General features: G+C 47.5%; 6 protein-coding genes across 6 annotated transcripts; 4 read left to right on the forward strand and 2 right to left on the reverse strand.

The window, feature by feature from the left end:
• The first annotated feature begins 2,504 nt into the window (after nucleotides 1-2,504).
• Nucleotides 2,505-4,016, forward strand: BU24DRAFT_384720 (flavin-containing amine oxidase-like protein). The gene is made up of 2 exons (XM_033524854.1): nucleotides 2,505-2,706; nucleotides 2,761-4,016. The coding sequence occupies exons 1-2, from the start codon at nucleotides 2,529-2,531 to the stop codon at nucleotides 3,993-3,995; spliced, it is 1,413 nt and encodes a 470-aa protein (XP_033390531.1). The 5' UTR covers nucleotides 2,505-2,528; the 3' UTR covers nucleotides 3,996-4,016.
• Nucleotides 4,017-5,576: 1,560 nt separating this feature from the next.
• Nucleotides 5,577-6,288, forward strand: BU24DRAFT_384722 (uncharacterized protein). The gene is made up of 2 exons (XM_033524855.1): nucleotides 5,577-5,872; nucleotides 5,954-6,288. Exons 1-2 carry the CDS (start codon nucleotides 5,663-5,665, stop codon nucleotides 6,197-6,199), a joined length of 456 nt encoding a protein of 151 aa, XP_033390532.1. The 5' UTR covers nucleotides 5,577-5,662; the 3' UTR covers nucleotides 6,200-6,288.
• A 2,026-nt stretch (nucleotides 6,289-8,314) lies between these two features.
• BU24DRAFT_315345 (pectin lyase-like protein) lies at nucleotides 8,315-9,253 on the reverse strand (the record flags this gene model as incomplete). Its single annotated transcript, XM_033522869.1, has 1 exon — nucleotides 8,315-9,253. A coding segment is annotated over one exon (939 nt), but the record flags the coding sequence as incomplete, so codon positions are not given.
• Nucleotides 9,254-12,606: 3,353 nt separating this feature from the next.
• Nucleotides 12,607-14,101, forward strand: BU24DRAFT_417833 (uncharacterized protein). Its single transcript, XM_033526824.1, has one exon. The coding sequence runs from the start codon at nucleotides 13,074-13,076 to the stop codon at nucleotides 13,944-13,946; it is 873 nt and encodes a 290-aa protein (XP_033390534.1). The 5' UTR covers nucleotides 12,607-13,073; the 3' UTR covers nucleotides 13,947-14,101.
• A 581-nt stretch (nucleotides 14,102-14,682) lies between these two features.
• Nucleotides 14,683-15,555, reverse strand: BU24DRAFT_405085 (uncharacterized protein; the record flags this gene model as incomplete). The annotated part of the gene is made up of 2 exons (XM_033525681.1): nucleotides 14,683-14,793; nucleotides 15,163-15,555. 2 exons carry the CDS (start codon nucleotides 15,553-15,555, stop codon nucleotides 14,683-14,685), a joined length of 504 nt encoding a protein of 167 aa, XP_033390535.1.
• Nucleotides 15,556-17,540: 1,985 nt separating this feature from the next.
• Nucleotides 17,541-19,343, forward strand: BU24DRAFT_488460 (uncharacterized protein). Its single transcript, XM_033533551.1, has 2 exons — nucleotides 17,541-18,706; nucleotides 18,797-19,343. The coding sequence occupies exons 1-2, from the start codon at nucleotides 17,713-17,715 to the stop codon at nucleotides 18,928-18,930; spliced, it is 1,128 nt and encodes a 375-aa protein (XP_033390536.1). The 5' UTR covers nucleotides 17,541-17,712; the 3' UTR covers nucleotides 18,931-19,343.
• Nucleotides 19,344-19,355: the final 12 nt, after the last annotated feature.

Genomic DNA, 19,355 nt, shown 5'->3' on the forward strand with positions numbered 1-19,355 from the left:
AGAATACAAAAGTTGTTGTTGCTGTAAGTTGTGGAATTGAAGTAGTTAGTCGTTTTGTGCTGGTTGATTTTGTTTTTGCAGTGAAATCTGGGCAACTTATACCTATAACTACATGATTAGTTGCTCGTGCTCTGCAGATGACGGTAAGAGGATAAATGAGTCTAGCTCTAGGATGACGCAAAGTTTGGTGAATGAGTGTAGCTCTGCGATGACAGAAAAGGTGACGCAAAGAGGTATCAGTGTGATATTGGTGGAAGAATACGCCAGCAATGTCATAGAGCGTTCAGTCAAACAGGTACTCACAGTATCAGTGTCATAAATCGTCGAATCAAGGGAGCTCTCGAGACAGAAATGACACAAAGCATTTAACAAGACGAGTAATCAAACAGAAAATGTCATAAAATGTGAGTCTTCGTCCAAGTTTAATGCCCAAGCTTGCAAGCCTATTGTACGATGCAGCATGACTCCCCACCCTATGAGTATAGCGACAAGCATGTAATCTTCTATATGATACAAGATCTAATCATTCACAGCCGTATAACGAATCATAGCACAGTTTGAAAGTCATAAGCCCGAGCAAGATGTTACCGATGTTACCCACCATCATTACACTAACACCGCCATATTTTATCTTTTCTGTCATTACAGCTCTAGACTCATTTGATAGGCAACAGTCATCTGCAGAGGACGTGCAGAGGACGGGAAAATTTCAATCTAATTGTAGGTATAAATTGCTTGAAAATCACTGCAAAAACTAACTCAACCAGCACTCTTCTGCCTTCCACGAAACGACCGGATCACTTCAGCTCTACAACTTACCGAACCAACAACAACATCAGATCTCGAATTGGAACTTCACTCACGATGAGCGGATCATCGGACCCACAGCCAGGAGAACAGGTATGAATGACAATCTCTTCTTGTTTGAACTTCGACTTACAGTAGCAACAAAAGACATTTGAGCAAGAAATTGGCCTTATGCAACATATAGCAAAGGATCGTCTTGTTGCGGTGAAGCAGTTACACCTCGAATTGCCTCAAGCAGTCCGAGAGCGTATGACCGATCTTGTCGATGCCCTTGATGAAATCGAGAAGCTCTTGGTAGGATCCCAAAATCAGAGCACGCCTTGAACAAAACTAATGTTACAGAATGAGATTATTACAATGGGCGAATCTTCCAACAAGACTATGGACCATGCCCAGGAAATCCAGACAAAGGGCCTAAGACTCAATAACAATATTGTGGCAACGAAGACCCTGATGAATCAAAGCGGGCTCGAATTTACAGACTTCTCCGCTGTAAGCCCTTTTAGAATTAACTTCATTCCATTCTGACTGCTCTCTCGTCAAGAGCACAAAGAACACAACCACGAAGGGATAGATATACTTATTTGGATCGGGAATCTATACAGGTCTTTCAATTGTTGTATACTTAAGTCAAAGATAGAATACAATGCAGCTGCTGCACTCGTTTGACTGCGCACTGTATAGTGTCATTGCTTGAAGACTCATCCCGCTAAACACTGTGTATCTTCTCCTCGAGTGAAGTAATATTTGAAGATGTGGTCACAGTCATCATTCATTGTAATGTGCTGAAAGCACCCTTCAACGAGTTACTTAATTACACTATTATCCTATATGATCACTGAATTCAGGTATCGATCTCCGCACCTATTAACAGTCGTAGAATCTAATGCATCGATGCACAATAGGAAAAGAACAGCATTTGCTGCGACCTACAGGTGCAGACGAATTGGCGCTGTAGCTGATACCGCAGACATTTGCATGGATTTTCTAGGTAACGGATCCGATCACGCGGGAAGCCATGACCACGTACTGTGTGTGGAAACCTTTCATGCAAACAGTCGGTGGGGCTTGATAGATGAGTGGCCATGAACGTGAGTCAAGAAGAAGGATGGGAGGAAGAGACCAGTGTGTCTCCAGAAAGTCAGTCTTCACATCACCATTCTACGACCATTTGAGCATTTCTACGTCGTGTAATTCAAGTCCGCGGAAAAATCAACAGTTCGAAAAGGACGATTGTGGAAAGTGCGAACGAAGGATGATTGTGGAAAGTGCGAAGCCCACTTCGACTGCCTACAACTGCTTTGTGGTACGAAAGACCTTTCGCATATTACTGTACCTATAGGATCTATTGATTGGACTTCTTATTGATATCACTCCAACTAAAGGATCACTTAGCCAGAAATCTGTCTTTAATAATAGAAACTGTATACAAACTACGTTCTACCTACGTAAGTTATATTGTTGTCTCGAGGCTGAAGAGGTATGATGTGGTTATTGCTCGGCTGTACTTGCCACGAGCAGTCTAGCTCACCCGAAGCCCTTCTAGAAAGGGTAGTTGAATGCAACATAGTGAATAGTACTTAGACGAAACTAGTAACTATTAACGCGCCAAACCTCGAGGGGTGCTACGAGTATAAAGTTGCACGAAGTGGCGTTTCTCAGTGGCGCAAATTCAACTTGAAAAATCCAATCTACAAGAAAGCAACGAAGCTGTCTCTGACATGGCAGGGCCTTCCGAAAGACGGGGGCACATGACCATCATTGGTGCGGGCATGGCTGGTCTGAGGGCTGCGGACGTTCTCTTAGACCACGGCTTTGAGGTTACTTTACTCGAGGCGCGACAACGCCTTGGAGGACGCATACTCACTGACCGATCAGGTGGCACGCCTGTCGACATGGGTAACTTCTAAGTAACAGAATTTGGAATGAACCGCCGAACTGATTCGTGCCTAGGTGCTGCATGGATGCATGGCACCGCTTACAATCCTCTTGTGAAGCTTATTCGAGCGCTTCACATTCAGTACTACTACGACGATGGCACACCGCTCTACTACACCGAATTCGGGCCTTCTGGATCCCAATTCAAAGCTCGAAATGTGGTAGACGAGTTCATTGACTACATTGAACATGTATACGATACGGCTCCCGATGCAGACGACCGGTCAGCGCTGGATTTCATGCGCGAATTCCTCCAGAATCACGAACTCATCACGGATGACGAACGTATGTGGGCTCCAGAAGCTTTTCGCGAGATGGAGAATACCCTAGGCTTGAGAATGGAGGAGGCATCTTCGAAATTCTTCAAGTACGCGCTCCCACCCCAACGCGACTTGTATGTGAAAGGGGGATACGACACGATCGTGCAGTGGACCGAGGACAAGATCAAGTCCAAAGGAGGTATCATTAAGTTGGCCCACAACGTGGATCGCATAACCCACCACGAGCACCAGCCAGTTACAATCTTTGGTCAAGCGGACAACACAGCTTTCTCCCTTACAGCTGACGCGGTCGTCGTCACCATTCCTCTAGCATGTCTGCAGAGCGAGAACATTGTTTTCGAGCCCTCTCTGTCTCGAGAGCTAGAAAAAGGCTTTGAGAGTCTCAGCTATGGTGCTCTGGGTAAAGTTGTGTTGGAATTTGAGGATGTTTTCTGGTCTCGGCAGAACGATCAACTTCTCTATTGTCCCACACCACCGCAGCTCGGGGAAGACTCTGAGCTGAGTGAGTGGCCTGTGCTAGGTCACGCCTTCGACGTCATCAACTTGCACATCTTCGACGGATCGAAGAAATTATGCGTTCTAATTAGTCCACCTCTCGTTCAAGAGCTTGAGGCAATGCAGGATGAGAAGTGGAAGATATACGAGTACCTGGAACCCCTTCTAGAGCTCTTTCGGACCGAGCCCTACAAAGCATTGCCAAAAATGGTGGACCTGAAGATAACCAGCTGGACTCAGGACCCGCTAGCTGGCTATGGTGCGTACTCAACCATGAAGGTCGGAGACAATCCCCGGGTGCTAGAGGCGGCTCTCAAAGCGAACAAGAAGCATAGAGTACAATTCGCTGGCGAGCATTGTTCACTCACGGAAATGGGATGCGTGCATGGAGCATACATTACTGGCGAGATTGCGGCGCAAAATATCGTTCAGCTGCTCAAATCGGAAGCAACCGGGCTTGGGAATGTAGAGTAGCAGGGCGGGAGGAACAGGGGCAATCAGCACATGCATATCTAGCTAACCGGATGATGTACGTTATTGAAAGTACGATGAGGGCTAACTTTGAGGAGTGCCCAACAATGCCAACAGTGGTGCATGTCTTCTAGGCACCGTAATCTTCACCAAAGCAACAGTGTGATTGGAGGGCGCGGAAGATATGTCCTGGTAGCAAATAGAGAGACGATGACATCAATGAACGATATGGCAAAAGCGAAGGGATTCGCAGAGGAACCGAACTTTATAGCTCTGATACAGGCTTTCTTTCCTGAAGGTTTGGCCCTCCATCCTCTACAAATGACATGATATTCGCTTGGCGTATCAGGCGATAGAAGTATGTAACCCGCTCGTTGTTCACCTGTGCTCGTCACTTACCCAAAGCGCAGCCTTCACGTACGCGTACTCCAAAATGCCAAGAAGCAATCTTCCATTGTTCCTACGAATATTGGCTGAGGCAATCGAGAGAAGCAATTTGGTTCTAGGCGAGATAGAGCGAGGAAACAAGGAGACGAGTACTACGACTGTGCTCATACACGCCGGCGATGTAGACTGCGCTTGTTCTATTACAGTCAGTCGGCTAGTCATAACCGAGGCGTTGGAGCAGCTTGGTTTTACCAGATAAATGTACGCGACGGTGGAAGTGCGTCTATTTATGGTCGTAACCCTAATCTAAACATGCACAGATAGAATCCTACCATCACCACACAGAGAGCGCTGATTATGGAGACAATGAAATGCTAGGAGCTAAGCCAATTAACTGGCCATAACACCAAACTCCAAATGCCCTTGCGCGAACGTGCCAACATGACTGAATGTAAGATCGCTACCCGGAGAGCACATAAAACTACCTCGTATGAAAATCTTTGTGAACCCGAGTCTATTCTAATTGGCCTCGCCATCCACCGGTGCTGCTTGCACAGTGATTGGAAAGTACCCTCATGCTTACTGCCCCAAATATTTCGGATTATAATACAGCCGAACCTGTAATCGTCCTTAAAGAATTCTCCGAGGCTTCTTAATTACTGCATAGTCACGTCCCCACAACTCAGCAATGGTCCTTCTCCAGGGGTCTGCGAAGCAAGCGTGAAACTCCCGCTTCCGTCCTACCGAGATCTGTTTCGTTTTATTTCGTTTCAGCCTCCCGAAGCGCGAAGCGGGTCATCTTCGTCGATCATACCGAACCTAGAAGTCCGTTTCCCAAAGAGGAAATGCGAAGACCACCCCCATCGACTCTCAGCATAAGCATGCTGATTTGTTTGTGCCTCTTCACTTTTTATTGAATCAAAACAATCGGACTATAATGTTTGAGATCGACCGATGTTTGGGATGCGCGGATGTTTGCACTGTAGTACCACGCAAAACACAGTGTTCTCCACAGAATGGCTGCAAATCGCACACCTTGGTATAGCAGTCATGGGTGGCATTGTGGGAATTGAGAATGACGTACTCCTCTCCATACGATATGAGTATGATGAAGCAGTATGGTATTTAAAGACTTATACGACTCCCACTTCTTCCAGAGTTCAGATCAGACATTTAGTTCATCAATCTTAGTCTCCATTGTCGAAACACCATATCAACTAGACTCTCCTTGAATAAATCGCTTACCAATTCCTCAATCTTCGCAAAACAAATCCACATTCAAAATGAAGACCTTTGCCGTTCTTACTGTTCTCCTCTCTGTCGCCGCAGCTCTCAACCCTCTCGCACAACGTCAAGCGCAATGCGCATGCGACGTCTCCAAATGCCCTCCCGCTGGCACTGAAAAGCACTGCCAATGTGTTGTTAGCCTCACAGACAACTGCTACGTCGAGCAAACCAACGCCGGCGTTGACTGCGGTCTTCCCACCTACCCCGTAAGCCCATCGTCCCCTCTCACATTCTAAACCATCCCATTAACATTATTTGCACAGGACGGCTGCCAATCTACCGGCGAGACTGGCATTCCCGAACAAGCCTGTGGTGGATCGACGAACCAGACCTGCGGCGCAGGTGACATGTGCTACTTCCCAGACAAGTCCTGCGACCCCCAAACCACCGCCTGCACCGGCCTCTGTGCATCCGACTTCTGCGGCGGAAACTTCGACAAGCCTTGCCCTGATGCCCGGTGGAGCTGCGTCCTCGAGGATGCTTGTGTGAGGGCCGGAAACACTGATTGCGATGGCAAGTGTGAGCTCAACTAGATGCACTACATGTCATATGAGATTGTTGAGATAGTGCTGCTTTCATCGTTGCAGCCGAGTTTGGATGCTCCCTGATACCTTTCCAGTCCTTCCTTTCGGTACATATTTGCTTGTTTTATTACCCCCCTTTATTTCCCTATTCCTCTTTGCCCCCTTTCTTACCTTGTTTCATTCTTCCTGTATATTACAGATATATGGAGTGGACACGAAAGTCAAACATATTAGACTTGTTGAACCGTATATAGAACCTAAATGATTTCTTTCATACTTTCCCGCCTTGCCTTTTTTACTTAGGATCTACGTTTTGCTTGTGCGTTTCCTCTTTCAACTGACCCCCAAATACCTTCACCTGTCCTGCTACACTACAATACTTCGACACGATAGGCATCGCCTTCGTCCCTCGCGACATGCTTTAAATCTCCGATGTTCTCAACAAGGACGGCAAACTTCACTTCTGGGGTCAATCGTATAGCATTGTTCTTGGCAGCCTCAATAATGGCACAATTAATCCGAAGCAGTCTGAAGCGAAAGATCAAGACAACATACAAAGGTAGCCGGGACTACGTGATAATAATGTCAACAACCGGTCCACGAAATTCTGGAGATGCCTTTCGCGATAATACCACCGCTGATACTGAGGAATCGTCTGGGTCTGGAGAGACTATAACGACGACGTTATGTCGTTATCAAGCTAGTCAGGAAAGAATCGCCCAGCTCAGGCGTAAAACGAATCGTCATCATTTCTGCTGTTAGCACCAGTGGCAGCCTCGGAGCTTTTTGACTTCATTGTCACTCCGGAGCATCTTCCCCCAGCCTCTGTTCATCTATCCGACAACCCCGTCGGCCAGATCATCTTCCTCATGATGGTAGGGAAGATTGAGGCAAAACAAGTAGGTGAACGTTGGCCAGCCGACTTCAACCGCGAGGGTCGCGTGTTGCCATACCGTCGCCCACTCGGTCGACCATACATCATCGACGGAAAAGTCGCACTATGCAACAACGGCGCTCAACTGTTGTGTGGCGCCTCGAGCGAGCGGCCATTGACATAGACTTCTCTTCGTTATCATTCCCGGTGTTGGCTTGACTAGATCTAGCTGCGTTGATTTCGTTCTCTTTACAGTTGCTGGTGCTGGCTTCAGCAAGGCGGAACCCAACTGGACAGTCTTTTTTCTTTTCATCGTTGTTGGGCAAAGATAAGAGTTTCTTTCAATCGGTATTTCAGGTCTGGAGCCGTAAACTTGTGCTAGTCTACGCGCGTTATGAGCATCATCTCACTGTACAACTAGCGCAAAACAATTACGATAGATGTTGTTTTATTCTCACCAATGACACAATATTTAACTACTTAAGACTACGAAATTACTTTTTCCTCCTTGTCTTGGTTTTACCTTCGCAATGACTGATTATCTTGCTTCTTGAATTGATGCTGTTCGTTTGAAAAGAAACCCGTGTGACACTTGTCCTCTCTTGTACTGCATGACTTGCCGTAGCGCATTGATTCGACGACAGATGAGTATCGTGAGTGTGAATTGATCCATAGCAAGAAGACCGCTACTCGATTACTGTGCATCGAAGGGATAGATAAATAGGAGACACAAAAGTAGTTGAAGGCATTCAAAACCAGCCGTATTGTCTCCTTTCTATTCATCTTTGTCGGTGGGCAAGGCCAGATCGTCTGTAACGGGTCCCCAGTTTCAAAACCGAGATCATTTCTTGAATTCTCCATGCACCTTTCGTGGTGAATTGTATCTAGGTGATCCTTTTTAGGTACATCAAATAATCGTCCGTGGAGACTACAACGTATCTTGATGATATAATTTTTCTTTAAGATACAGGTTTCACAAGACATCTAGTGTGTGCACCTTCAAACGATACAAGTCAGTGTGGCTTCAATGTGGCACAACATGATTGGGGGAGAATGTTCGGAAGCTACGTGCATCAGGGACATCTAAACTAACGACAATACTGTCTTTTGGGGATTTCTACATTTTGATTCGTTTCATGTACCCTTGGTCCATCAATGTTTGTCAAGAAGCAAAGGAGTGATATTAAAATTAAACACTAAGAAGAAGATAATACCAACTAAGCGCAAGCGGCAGGAGGGACAGACCCAACAGCGCACACATTCTTCTGCAAGGTATTGACACCAGTTGAGTTATCATAGATGTCAAAGTCATTGCCAACCAACTTATTCTCCGTGACAATATTCCCAGTCGCCACCTCACCGGAGTATCCGTTCGTCAAAAAGATGCCAACACCCAAGCCATCGTTCTTGAACTTCTCGATATAATTCTTCTTGACGACGGTCTCGACCGCGCCGAAGACGACGACACCAGCCCCGTAGATCTTCTCGCAGCCCGTTCGTCGCGTGCTGAAGAAGTTGTCAATGATCTTCGCGCCCTTGATACCTGGGTCCGCGGCGCTGCCAACACACACGTTGGTGACCGTGTTCTTAGTGTACACACCGCCAGGTGTTTGCGCGCAGAGACCCGTGAAGTATCCGTCGACCTTGTTCTCTGAGAAGACGGCGTCACTGTAGTCGTCCATGCACATGGCGATGAAGTTGATGTCGACGGTCGAGATGTCGTTGGCCCATGCTCGGCTGCCCTTGCCGGCAACAGAAAGGAATCCATATCGTCCGCCGTTGACCAGCTTGTTCTGGAAGACCTTGACGTTCTCGGTTCCGACGGCCGCTATATTCTCGCCGTCGAAGCCAATGATCGTGAAGCCACTGACGCTGACGTTCTTGACGGGCTTGCCAACAGATTCGATCTTGCGGTGCTCGAAGACGTAGGGTAGGAGCTTGATGTCCTTGCCGTGAATACAGATGCCCGCTTCGGTTGACTTGCCGTCGAGGGTCTGTGCAAGACCTGAGCAGACGTTGCTTTTGGCCTTGGTGGGAGGCTTCAGTGTTGCACCCTTCTTGCCGACGAGCTGGATGCCGTCGGTGGTGATGGTGAGGCGTTCATAGTAGGTTCCGCCTTCGACCTCGATGCGATCACCAGGTTTGGCACGATCAATTGCTTTCTGAATGGACTGGCCGGGGTAGACACGGTTGCATGGCTGTTTATTGGACGGTGCTGCGAATGCGAAGGTGAAGAGAAGGGCTACGAGGATGAGCAAGGTTTGACTTCTGGATTGGAACATCTTGAATGAAGATATTGCCTGGTAGTTGAGATACTCTTAGCAGTGAATAAAGAGGAGCATACTAGAGAAGAGTGCACCATTCGATGTCCACGCCCTCCTACTTATAGCCTCAGACCGCAAAGGGTTTGATTGCGCTTTCAGCCCCAGGGAGCTTCATCGTAGACACGGCGATCGCAGATGGGACTATCATTTTCTGGTAGGGGTTTCCCATCGTGGTTTTCTAAAGTGGCATTTTTTAGTTTGGAGGATGCTGTCAGCTCAAGCCTAGTTCAAGCCTCATGTACGACCTTGAGACCAATGGCCTACTACAAGGCGTCACGCGGCGCGACGATTCTTTTTTGCAGCCAGTACTTCAATTTCAATTTCAGGGCGGTGGAAATGTCCATTTCAGCAATGTGGAATTTAAGACGTTGCAGATTGGTATTGTGCACTTCTTGGGAACGAATAATACTGGAAACGTGAAGGACTAGACATATAAAAGTCCAGATGGGAGTACATGCAGTACTACAATAATTACTAGCTAATGATCCTTTCTCACAGTTGTACTTACATTATCTCCGCAGAGCTTGAAAATGCTCCCTTACATTTCATTACCTACCAACAACAAAGAAGCACCAACCCACCAAAAGCCACCATCTGGGCCCCAAATCGAGAGGTCCAGCCAGTGCCTCTTCAAGCCTCATAGCTTCGAGCCCCTGCCAAGAGCGAAATAGAATGGATGGTCGTTGATCCGTGTATCCTATCAGCCGTCGCCAAGTTCGCTTCCTGATCCCGCCGTGTCTGCTAATCATCTCGTTGATCGGCGCTGTGGCACTCCGCCCATCTCTTGGCGGGAGCTCAGCTGAAAAAGAAAATACCCCGCCTTTCGCTTCTCTATGTTGAATACGAGATAGCTTTTTGCAGTATGAGTAGTAATCAAGTGGAGGGGAGGAAAGGCGCGAAGGTCTGGAATTGGTGGGGGAGGGCAAGATTGGTAGGGCTATTTGCGTTTCGGTAGTCCGTACCAGATTTTCTGATAGGATAATGCTTGCTCTATTCCTCATGCGGCCACTTTCGCTTTAATACTCCAGATCAAGCAATATGGGATCTCGACGGGCTCACCAGAGAATAAGAATATGCGTATGCCAAGGCAAATTCGTTCTGTAGAGAAGCAGATGCTTTTTTTTTGCAGTCATATTGAGAAACCGAAGGCAGAAATCGCGTTTGCAACAAGGGGAATGCGATCAGAAAACAGGAGAATCAATTGCCAGAACAACTGTTACAATAACTTCAATATGATTTTAAACCAGAAGCCCCATGCCTGGACTGCGATTTATACTAACGCTTTCCGTCATCGCCGTTGACGAAGCCTTAAAGTGTTAAGCAACGGTGGTACTGTTATGTAAGGTCGTCCTTAGAGTCGATCATCATCAGTACTTCCCCCATTTCATAAGTAGAGATAGGGGTAGGTATCTAGATCGAGAATTAGCCTTTCGATAATAATCGTAAGGTTTCTTTTTGGATGAGAAGTCAACTACTTGCGACCCGCCCCTTAGTGTCTATCATTCACGCGACCTCCGAATAGCCTTAGTCCACTATACTGCACCAGAATCGGATACGCCGCATTTGAGCAGAGTAAAATAGGCAAGGGAGAAATTTCGAATCATCAAAGTGCAAGATTCACACCGTGGTTCTTTTCAACCTGGCAGTATCGGGAATTAGATTCAGGAAGAGAACAACTTGCACATATAAATCACTGCACACTGACTTGTCAAAGCATATCTATAATGTATTCACGAAGCATGTACCTTTCAATATGATGAGGAGTCTTTGATTTCATATAGCCTTCCATTGGCCGATCCTGATAAACCGCTTCACAAAGGTCTTCACAAGCTTTCACTGACCCAAAAATTGCTCCGTAGAGTTTGTTAAGAAGCCGGGCATGCGAGCCAACCCAGCACCTGCTCAACTGAAACACCCTACATCAGTGGGAATCCGTTGCGATCCTTACTATTTCGTTACGGGATCGAGGTACCGGATAATGCCTTGAGTGACTACCTAATGTGATGTTTAGAGCTACCTCAATTGACCTCGCTTGAGAGAATCTATACCAACGTTACAAAAACCCCATTGCCCTCCGATAATTCCATCGCGTTAAAGGAACCCTATCGTAGTAGGACTGATATTGCCTTGAGAGTAACGGCATTGCTTTGAGAGAATTAACATTACCCTGAGAGAACCGAGCTCGAGTTTACTCCAACAGGAGACTGACTCATCACTACGACCAACTGAGAATCCTTCCATGTGTCTGTTCGATTGAGTCGACGTCGTTCTAGCGAGAGAGCACGGACCTCGCCGTTGTTATATGTATGCATTCAACGACGCTCCCAACCTTCTTTCTCCAGCGTCTCCAACAACCAACTCTGATACCGACTGGTAGCGTTCACGATAAGTTATGGCACCATCATGGTCCAGCCAACACATGTAGAGTTGATGACTAGCCAAGTCCCACATCGCACTCTTAATGTCACGAAGTTCGACATGGCGTGCCCGATATACCTGATCCATCTCGATACAAACCCATCCACTGTCGCATTCTCGGTACATCTCAGATGGACCATGCCATGCCATACAGCAATCAATTCCAGTATCACCACATCGAGCAAACCATTTCGAACTTCTCCTCTAGCCCCACGTTGTCAACGCAAGTCTGGTCGTTTGCGTTGATCAAGGGCGTGATAGAGTAAAGGAAGCTACCTGACATACCATACATTTGTCTACCAGCCCCTCCCACAAGCTTTCTGTCGCCGACCATGCGAGCGACTTCCTGCGATAGCAGAAGACTAAAACTCATCTACCGGATGGTCATTTATCTTGGTAGAGCGGGTGTAGTCGACTGCGCCTTGGCGCTTTCGAATGACGCCTTTACCTCCACCTTCACTGTTTCTCCCTCGCCGCACCATACTTGAACCCAACTCAACGCCCTCTTCCCTTGCGCACACAATACTCAAAAATCTCCTGTAACCACAAAAACACCCAATCAAAACCTCACTTCCTTGTTACATCTTACTCTCGGCCACCAAGATGAACGACATTGGAAAGCAGCTCAATCGTGAAGGCGCTGCCCAATTCATTATTAGGCCTACGGAGTACAACAAAAGTGATAGGCGCGACTACACAGTGATGGCCACCTTCATCTCCGATCTTCCTGTCGACGGGGCGGAAACTATTCATCCGTTCGCGCTTTCAGATCCATTGATAGCTTTTGATAGCCACGAACAGTATGAGGCATACATGAAGGATCTGGCGACTTTGATACGTACAGAATTGTCCATGGTATTGGCATTCTTCAAGAGAGTCGTGCACAAGCCCCCAGGCAGCTCTACACAGGCAGTGGATTGTGTGTTCCAGTTCCCGGCACGTACGATAAGAAGCGGAAACTAACCATGGGATACTTTGTCAACGTATACCTCGATCGAGAATCGCTCAATGAGTGTGGCTTGACCCCTGGCGACCGCGTCGAGCTCCATTTTAGTACCAAAGTCAAACTGTTGACTCTTAACCCATGGCGAGGCACAGTTGTAAAACCAAATATTACAACCGCGAGAAATCAAATAACTGTAGCAATTCGCCGTCCCATTATCGACCAAGCCTGCCCCGATCTACAAGACCCATCGAGTGAAGCTTATCTAAATTGAATGGCCTTCAACCAGATGAAGTCCGCATCAATGCCGCTTATCTCTGGTCAATGTTCGCGTATCAATACGACGCAAAGTATATTTTCATTGGCGACACGAAACAGTTAGGGCCTATGGTGTTTGGTCCGCGGTCAGATAACCCATTCCAGGCTCAACTGAAATACTCCCTACTTTCAAGGCTACAGGCCACTGGATTCCCTGTCCCACAGCTTACGAAAACAAGCCGTTTCCGCAACAAGCAGACTCTCCAGCTTTGCCAAATCGCGAACCACTCAATGGAGCTCGAGGCAGTCAGTCAAAAAGCACATCCGATGACAACTGAAAGTGGCAAATTCAACATGTTGCTGTATCGGAAGCACGCAAATGTATTGTTCTTGAATGTAGCGGATAGTGCGATTGGCAAAGATTCCAGTGGGTCTGCGTTTAACAACGCCAACGTAGTAACCGTAATAAGGGACCTACTGTACCGAATCCGCAAGACAACCAACCACGGCATCACAATAATGACGCCGTACAACGCTCAAGCGTATCAATATACGTCACTCATCGCCTTCTCTATCGCCGAATGCCGTAAGCTGGGGTCGGATGCCTTAATTGCGCGGTTGCAGAGTGTCCACGTCACAACGGTTGATAGTTATATGGGTGAAGAGCGATCCCATGTTTACCTCGATATGGTGGGCCCGGGCTTCTTGAGTGACCTTCGTCGGACAGTCGTCGCCCTGACCCGTGCGAGGGACAGTTGCACGATAGTTGGTGACGCCATGAGTATCGGCTTGGACAAAACGACGAAAGGTCAACACCCGTTGAATATTCTCATCCACACTCTCGCTAAAGAAGGCCGTTTCGAATCAATCCCGAGGTCTCAGTGGTCGGGCTTCTATCATTTTCCCTCAGTTCTCAGCGGGTATGGACTTAGCACTTAGGGACTCAAAGATCAACCGCAAGCCGTCAAGTCGTATAGATTCGGGGCCTCAGTCGCCTCTCGTATCGGTGATATACATACCGTGCCGCTGGAACATTGTGCCTATGACGAGGATGCTATAGCGTTGAATGAACTCCTCGACGCCCGTCAAAGGCGTTGAGAAGCGGCAGATAATGATAATATACAAAGTAATGGTTTTCAGTTCACATCTTGTGCCGATTTGGTGAAATCTCCTATCTGATGTTTGCCCCGTGAACGATTGCCCAATGCCAGTTCTTTTGCCTACTAACATTTTTGTAACCTCTTGTATCACAGACATGACCTTCAATTCGTGCATAGTTAGGTCACTAGCAGATTCGCTATTGTCAACCAACCTGATAGGCCACGATGTGAGCAGAGAATGCCCCAACATCTCTCAATTACCCTGATATATCTATCTCTTGATCCTCCTGTGACTCTCGCTTATACACGCGACTTCTCGATAACTGCATGTTATCCTACACGATTCTTCCCGATCCGCACGATAGAGTGGAGACGTCGCTGTAGTAGGGCTCACCTTATGCAATACTTGAAATCAAAGATCGTTGATATGATTGTTCACAACTGTGCCTTGGAGTTTCTCTCTGGTTGGGTACTGAGGTGGTGCACATAAACCTTGCTGTACTGCAATTTATATTTCCGAGCAATCTAAGAACAGGATTTAAAATATAAGCTATGAAAAAGGCTACAGCAGAGCTTTAAGCAGTTGTTCGTTCCATGTTGATGAGCCATCTATCTGACCACACGCCACCTGTGGCCAGCCCAGGTAGGTCATTCTCTTCCGAAACCAATGTTTCTCCAGACTGCTTCTATTACCACTAGTCACGTAGTCTTTGAGTATCTTCGTCTGCATTCTGGACTGCAATATACACTCCCGAGCAAGTTGATATCATTTTCACATTCACCAATGGGCTGCAGCAAGGTTTTGTCAAGTTATTCATTCGACGTTCTTGAACTATCTATCTACCCAAAGACCACCTGTGCTAAGGGAACCACTTCACTTGAGACCGAGATTCTTTCTGACTGAGTGGAACTGTTCGAACCTTGTCTGCTTCCGTAGGGCCATTTGACGATGTGGCATTTCACGAAGCGCATGCCGAAGTGGGTGGGACATCCACAGTACTTTGGTGTTTATGATGTCTCGCAAATCTCCGAACAGAATGCAGCTGCAACCGTACCTTGCAGTAAACTGATATGTTAATGACTGAGATGTCTAGCAGGACAACATTGCTCTTTTCACCGTTGAGGCCATCGATTGTACTGAGCGTTACCTTCTCGAGCTTCTTGACCATAGAGTAATCTTGGGAGGATTTAGGTTTAGCGATGGTAGACGTTCGGAGAGCGAGAAGGAGGGATAGTTGGTCGATGTATGCAGTCAGGACTGTGATGTCTTTCCCATCGTAACTGTTGAGTCGATTCAACAAGTCGTCGAAGATGGCGATGGCGGCAGGTATCTGAAACTTGGAGCTTGAAACATCAGTCTGTGGCGCGGGTAATTGTTCCAGATCAACGAAGGCTACAGTACTGTTCTGCTGGCAGTAGGCCGCTGCAAGTCTGGTCGAAAGGTGCATGCTGGGGCAGTGAACTTTGCTTCATTTACATGCTCGAAAAGTCGCAGAACACCCTCATTGCTGAACCGATGCATTTCTATTATGCGTTGTACCGGAAACCGGGTCGATTCCAAACGTTCGAGGAGGGAGACCTTCATTTGCGCACGAGAAAAGTGACCACGTGTAGGACTTGTTCAGGCGGGAGGCTTCTCCATCAAGAACAGCATGCGACTATCAGTGATGCCCCGGTGCAGACCTTAGTATGCTTTGCGGTGATTGTCTAGAAGCATCTTGGCGAATTCGCTAGTATAGGATCGTGCATTTATGTATTACAGCTCTTGTGGACCAGATTTGGACTTTGAATCGGCCATTGTAGAGGATATCGTAGCGAACCGATGGAGTTTTTGGTTGATGGAAGATGCGGTAACATAGTAGGTATCAACGTGGTGGTAGCGGGAATAGGACGAGATTGGGGGTTTGCTTTGCTTGTCTCCGCTTTCGGTTTCTGCACCCAGTGTAGGGAAAAGGGTTAACATTGTCTACATTTGCGTCAACATAGACGATCCAATGGTGATTGTTGGCAAATTCGACATAGACTCATTTTTGTCCTCAGGCCTGTTTTTTTTTTCGGCTGAGTTGGTGTCTGCTTGGACAGGCGCATGGTTGTTTAAGCTACCCCTGTCGTCTTGAGTAACGACTTGTTCGGTGCTCTTCGGCTGAGGCATTGTGACTGTTCTTGAGAATTTGGAAAGATTGGAAATCACCCGTTAACGGCCTACTTTTACCACTGAGCTGGGCGGGCTGACTTGTGAATGGCCTGGCCCTTGTTACGAGAATAGCGAAGGCAAGTACATTACGCACAATCACTAGTGAAGTACATATTGTTCAAGGGCCTTATATTCAAGTCAAAAAGAAGGACGAGGAAGTAGATGACAAGAACGAGAGCTCTGCGCTTTATGGTGCAGGTTTTCACTCGTCCTGCAACTGTGAACGAGGGTCATCAGAGGACTCATCCGTACTTAGCATACTAGATCATGTGTCCATCTTTCGCTGCGCTAGTTTGGTCTCTGTTAAGCTCAGCACTGTATGCACGATCACGGTATGTATCACGGCGTGATTGATTAGATGGTTGGGATCCACGTTGGATACTGCTCAAACCATGCCATAACTCCCCGCCGATGGAATCAAGCCATAAGCAACGCTCCAATTTGAAAGTTTTCGTAGATTGATACTATATGACACTGTCTACATGAACAACAGCGCTTGGAGATCAGTAGAAATGGTCTATTGTAGCTCCAGCGCGATAGATACAGCCACTCAACTACCCATGCCGCTAGAGGTCATGCATTTCTTACAGGTTCTCCCTTCACCACAGATCTAGAAGTTTAGATTCAACAACAGAGAATTAAGTCAAAGCTCGTAGTACGTCGGTGGTTTGATCAAGTTTAGCTAACAACAGGACACAAATACCGATTTATCAATTCATTCTTTCGGGATTTTAAGCTCCACGCAATCGGTGATGCAGAAACCGGTAGCGAAGGACCATTGCAACCAAAACAGACATTCGGTTGGTAGTTCCGCATTGGATAAAGACTTAGATGCGATTAGCATTCTGTAAAGGTAGTTGACATAGAGATTGGCCACTGTTGTAGGTGTGTATTGAGAGTATATGAAGCTTCTCGTATCCATGAACGAGACGAGTATCTAAGATATAAAATCAGATTGTGTTGGCTTTAATATATTCCATTGTACACTGATGTCCAACATGGATCATTTGAATGTACCGCACAGTATTTAAACAATTACCTGAACCAGTAGACATAAGTCCGGTATTGGTATGGAGAGTGATGATGCCCCTCCATGCCCCTTTATCGATACACTCGCCCAGGCCCACTCGACTAGTTCCCAATCCCGCCTAAGTCAACCCCGGCTTTCCCTTGTGCCTGGCCTTATTTCCACTACATTAATTACTGCAACTCGCAACATCCCTGTCGCCGAAATTTCGACTCACCACCACCATCTTACCACGCCGCGGCGACCAATTTCAACGCGTTGGTCGCATACTCTCCCTTCCTCTCTTATACTGGTCGCATATCTACATTTATAGGTTTCGCATTGCGACATTGGAATATCCATTTGTTATTTCCAATTGAGAATAAAGCGTTCCGCAATCTCACCATGGCCACCAAAACCGCGACAGCCACTGCGCCCGCAGATACACCACCAACAGCCACCGCCGCAGAACCTGTAGTCCCCAAGAAGCGCGGACGCCCGAGGAAGGTCGTCGTCGAGGAACCTGCTGTGGTGGAGGAAGTGAAAAAGGCAACCACGAAGAAGATTCATACAAAGACAGCGAGCGCAAAGGCTACGAAAGCTACGAAGAGCGCAAAAGCGGAGACAGAGGAGGGGGTGGCCGAGGCTGTTACAAAGAAGACTACAAAGGCGGCGAAGAGCACTACTGCGACGGCAAAGAAGGCTGTGGCTGCTGTGAAGAAGACGGTTGCGAGTGCGACGGGGAGTAAGAAGGCTGCCAGTACGACATCAACACCTGCTGTGGATGAGAAAGAGGATGTGGGAGTAAAGACAGAGACGAAGGCGACACCAGCGACGCCGGTGACGCCGGAGACAAGCAAGATATTACAAGAGGTTGCTGCGAAAGGGACATTGAAGAGCGTATCTACATCTTCTACCACAACTACGACCATACCTCCGCCAACTCCTGCAACCACAAAGACTCCCGCCGCATCATCACCAGCAGCACAACCTCCAACACCCTCTCAACCACCAAAAGCAACATCTCCACCACCCTCGCAACCTTCAAAACCAATCTCACAACCCGCGCCCACTCCATCCGCCGCAAAACCACCACCACCGCAACCCACACGAACAACAACAATACCCCTCCCCGCAAAACCTCACCACCCACCACCACCCCGACCCTTCCAACCGTCACACCTCCGCACCCCAATTGACACCCCCTCCTCCTCTTCGACCACACGAGCAACCATCCAACAACACCCTCCGAACTCAAAGCCTCCACCTCACCCACAACCCCAAACAAACCCCGACGGGTCCCTACACAAGAAATACAAGCCCGCGGCGCGCAGAGTCACCGCAATCATGGTCGGCATACCAATCGTGGTCGTCACATCGTACGAACTGTACAGACGCTGTACGTTCCCCCTCTTACCCCATCCCTCCCAATATCTCCCCAATCCTTCTTAATCTCCCCTTGATGTCCCATACTAACAAAACACGCCAGTCTTCGGCGACAAAATAAACCTAAAATACGACTTCTCCTCCCCGATCTCCTCCTCTCAAGGAACGAAGGAGTTCCCGTCGAACATGATCGAGAAACCAGCTCCGCCACCTTCTCCGGAAGCTTCTTCTTCGTAGATATTGCATCGTAACGAATTGTGGCATAGCGTACCGCACAGCACACCGCACCGCATCGTCCCGCGATACACCGACATCAAACTGGTTTTCTAGTACTATATTCTTACCCATCATCCCCCCGCCGCTTGTGGGAGGAAATCACATCACACATACGCAACCGAATCGAATCCGGCCGGTTGCCATCCATCTATCCTCTTATAATGTATCTATCTGACGAGTTCAACACGAATTCAATATCTCATATTGGGGGGAGGCGGGTCTTTGGACAAAAACGAAATCTCGCTCTAACGTCATATCACGATAAGGCGGGGGAGGAATTGGATATAATGAAACGCCGTCGCATATACACGCCACACGCCACTCACATCAAATGTCACATGCTGATAGAAATGCTTTTAATGAAATAATATGTCATGGACGATTCT

The sequence above is a fragment of the Aaosphaeria arxii genome (genome assembly GCF_010015735.1).
Source record: "Aaosphaeria arxii CBS 175.79 unplaced genomic scaffold BU24scaffold_1, whole genome shotgun sequence".
Lineage (NCBI taxonomy): Eukaryota > Fungi > Ascomycota > Dothideomycetes > Pleosporales > Aaosphaeria > Aaosphaeria arxii.